Source organism: Episyrphus balteatus, chromosome 1 (genome assembly GCF_945859705.1).
Source record: "Episyrphus balteatus chromosome 1, idEpiBalt1.1, whole genome shotgun sequence".
In the NCBI taxonomy this organism is placed as follows: domain Eukaryota; kingdom Metazoa; phylum Arthropoda; class Insecta; order Diptera; family Syrphidae; genus Episyrphus; species Episyrphus balteatus.
In genome coordinates this window covers 170,101,330-170,104,413 of record NC_079134.1, presented here as the reverse complement: position 1 = coordinate 170,104,413, position 3,084 = coordinate 170,101,330, and the positions used below count along the sequence as shown (strand labels likewise).

The 3,084-nt window shown below is 33.1% G+C and overlaps 1 protein-coding gene across 1 annotated transcript; it reads left to right on the top strand.

The window, feature by feature from the left end:
- The first annotated feature begins 1,328 nt into the window (after positions 1-1,328).
- LOC129912409 (putative inorganic phosphate cotransporter) lies at positions 1,329-2,849 on the top strand. Its single transcript, XM_055990627.1, has 3 exons — positions 1,329-1,462; positions 1,520-2,599; positions 2,664-2,849. The coding sequence occupies exons 1-3, from the start codon at positions 1,379-1,381 to the stop codon at positions 2,847-2,849; spliced, it is 1,350 nt and encodes a 449-aa protein (XP_055846602.1). The 5' UTR covers positions 1,329-1,378.
- Positions 2,850-3,084: the final 235 nt, after the last annotated feature.

Genomic DNA, 3,084 nt, shown 5'->3' with positions numbered 1-3,084 from the left:
TGGAAAGGATCTTTTTGGCTTTAGATCAATAAATCAGCATCCGCTGATTGCACAAGAAAAGGAGTGTTTTGAAATCTTCAATAAATTTCCCACAAAAATCTAGTGGGGTTTTTTTTTTTGCAATTTATGGAAAAATCAAGAAAAAACATGCTTTTTGTTGCTATTGGGATAATCAGGCGCTAACTTATATCAAATGGTTAGATCAAAAAGCGTAGAGCGCTGACAATGCCTCTGCGCGCAAGGTTAGGCCCTTTTTTTTCGACGCTTTGAGTTCACTGGAGTATTTGATTAATTGCATGTAATAAAAATTAAAAAGCTGTTTTTTAGAAAAATAATTTCTTATACACAAAAAAATGTATAGCATTTTTCAAAAAAAAAAACATATTTATTTAAACAAAAAATATTAGATGAATTAAATTAATCTCTTAAAACTATTAACAACAAGTTTTAAATAAAATCGTTTCAGTAGTTTAGGCTGTAGTTCAAGATAGATATAGACTTATAGACAGACAAACTGACATTCAGAATTGCGGGATCCACTTTTTCGCATTTTCTATCATTGCAATATCAAATCAGGTTGTTATCTTAGTATCTAAAACTTAGCCTTTATACCTCTATAGAATCTTCATAACAATGTATGCAAGTAAAAATAATTTTAGTTGGTGCCTAACGGTAGGCAACAACTTTTGCGGCTACTGCTTCGGTTGGTTGTCGTTTTACCCAGAGGCGTTATTCGGTACTAATCGGTTTTCCTAACATTTTCAATGAAATCTGTAAGTCTCATCATTTCGTCAATAATTGACTAATGGCTTTTTGTTCTAGTATTAGCTAAAGATGTTGAAGAAGACCTTGAGTGGGTTTATGATCTGGTGAATTTTTTTGCTACTGTAACTAAAAGCCAACGAAAAAAGAGAATAAATTTATTTTATCTAACAAAATAGTTTGATAACAAAAAAAAAAAAAAAAAAAACCTATTGATAACAATTTATAGCGTGAAAACAGTAGATTTGATACAGAACATAATCTACATAATTGATACATATAATAAACCTTAACAAAAGTATATTTATGTTCGTAACTGACAACTAAACATTGACTGGGATTAAGTTTGAATTGGATAATTGATTTCAGTGTAATTTAAGTACTTGAATAGTGACAATAGCCCAGTTATAGTGATTTAAAGCAGCTTCAAAACGACAAACAGTTTGAATTTGAGTCTTTATTGAAGGAATTATAAATATTGTAGTGCATTATGACAGCAACCAAAGGTTGGTATTTATGATACAAGACAGATAAAATTGTAATGTTAATTTATAACTTTCCAGGTCCATTAATTGGAGCTCGCCATCTTCAAGCGCTTTTACTTTACCTGTCACTTATGGTCAATTATGTTTCAAGACTTAACATTGCAGTTTCCTTGGTCGCTATGACCGATGCTCAGACTACAAACCCGAACTTTCCTGTAAGTTAGTTAAATTTTGAAAAATTCTAGTTTTAGCTCAAGTTTTTTTCTAACCAGGAATTCGATTGGGATGAAAAACAAAAATCATATATTCTCAGCAGCTTCTTTTGGGGCTATATTGTATCACAGATTCCAGGAGGATATGCAGCTCGAAGATTTGGTGTCAAAGCATCTATTCTAATTGGCACATTTGGAAGTGCAATTTTGGGTCTTGCTGTACCGTTTTGTGTATTCTGGGGAGGTTGGCAAATTTATTGTGTCATTCGTGTTCTTCAGGGTTTGTGTCAGGGTATACTTTTCCCTTGTGTTTATCAACATCTTGCTATGTGGTCACCAGTGGAAGAACGAAATCGACTTGGTGCACTCACTCAGACCGGTATTGAAAGCGGTACGATAGTGTCAATGTATGTTACTGGTATGATTGCTGCATCGGATTTGGGATGGCCAGGAATTTCGTATATTTTCAGCGGCGTTGGAGTGGTTTTTAGTTTAATTTGGTTTATATTTGCTGAAAATACTCCAGCTGATGCAAAGTTTATAACTTCTGCAGAAAGAAATTATATTCTCTCTTCTCAAGCAAGTGTTAAAAATGACCAAGAAAAGGAGAAAAGTATTAAAGTTCCATGGAAAGCTATATTAACTTCTGGTCCATTTATATCACTTTTAGTAGTACGAACTTGTGACAGTTGGGGCTTTTCGACAATGCAAGCTCAAATTCCAGCTTATCTTCATGGAGTTTTGAAAATGGATATTACCAAAAATGCCTTATACTCAGCCCTTCCATATGTAGCGTCGTTTGTGTTAGCGTTTACTTTCATGATATCAGCGGACGTAATATTGAAAAACAAATGGGTTACGTTGCAGGTACTACGAAAGATTTTTAGTACAATTGCTATGTGGGGCTCTGCAGCATTTTTAATTGGTATTGGATTTCTTAGTGAAACTCAAACAGTCTTAGCTATAACCTTTTTAACTTTAAATGTCGGTTTGGAAAGTGGTTCGGTCATAGGAAATTTGTTGAATCTAATTGATTTGTCACCAAATCATAGTGGAATTTTGATGGGTGTTGCTAATACCTTGAGCAATGTTGTTCCAATTTTCTGTCCAATTGCTGTGGGAATAATTGTTAATGATGAGGTAAGTTAACATGTTCTTTTCTTGAATCAATTTTAAATAATTAAGTATTGTTTTCTTTCTCCAGACCGATCGAACGCAATGGCAGATTGTTTTTTTGATATCAGCTGGATTATATTTTGTGGGAAACTTGCAATATTTGTTCTTTGCGCAAACTGATGTACAACCATGGGATAGTGAAGATTTTATGACGAAACATGATAATGAACGAGGAGGAGTTAAATGGACGAAAGCACCTGTGAAGAATAGTTAGTCTTAAAAAAAAATTTAGGAAAAATTTGATTTTTTTGAAGAATGTGAAAAAAAATAAAATCTGTGTTTATAATTAATTAAACACCGTTTTAAATGATCTTTTACGCAAAACCAAGTATGCATACTTGGGATTTTTTAGAAAAAAAAGAGGTTGTGTGAAGCCGGTTTACGGACGATGATTTTACGTGATAACGTCGTCAGAAAACAGGTTGTGTGCTTTTGTTTAAAATGAGTCA

What these genes read in the sequence shown, in the direction of transcription:
- LOC129912409 (XM_055990627.1), top strand. Translation starts at nt 1,379, where the DNA reads ATGGTCAATTATGTTTCAAGACTTAACATTGCAGTTTCCTTGGTCGCT. An exon ending in CTACAAACCCGAACTTTCCT is followed by an intron (nt 1,463 to 1,519) that starts GTAAGTTAGTTA and finishes TTTTCTAACCAG; the next exon opens with GAATTCGATTGGGATGAAAA. An exon ending in GAATAATTGTTAATGATGAG is followed by an intron (nt 2,600 to 2,663) that starts GTAAGTTAACAT and finishes TTCTTTCTCCAG; the next exon opens with ACCGATCGAACGCAATGGCA.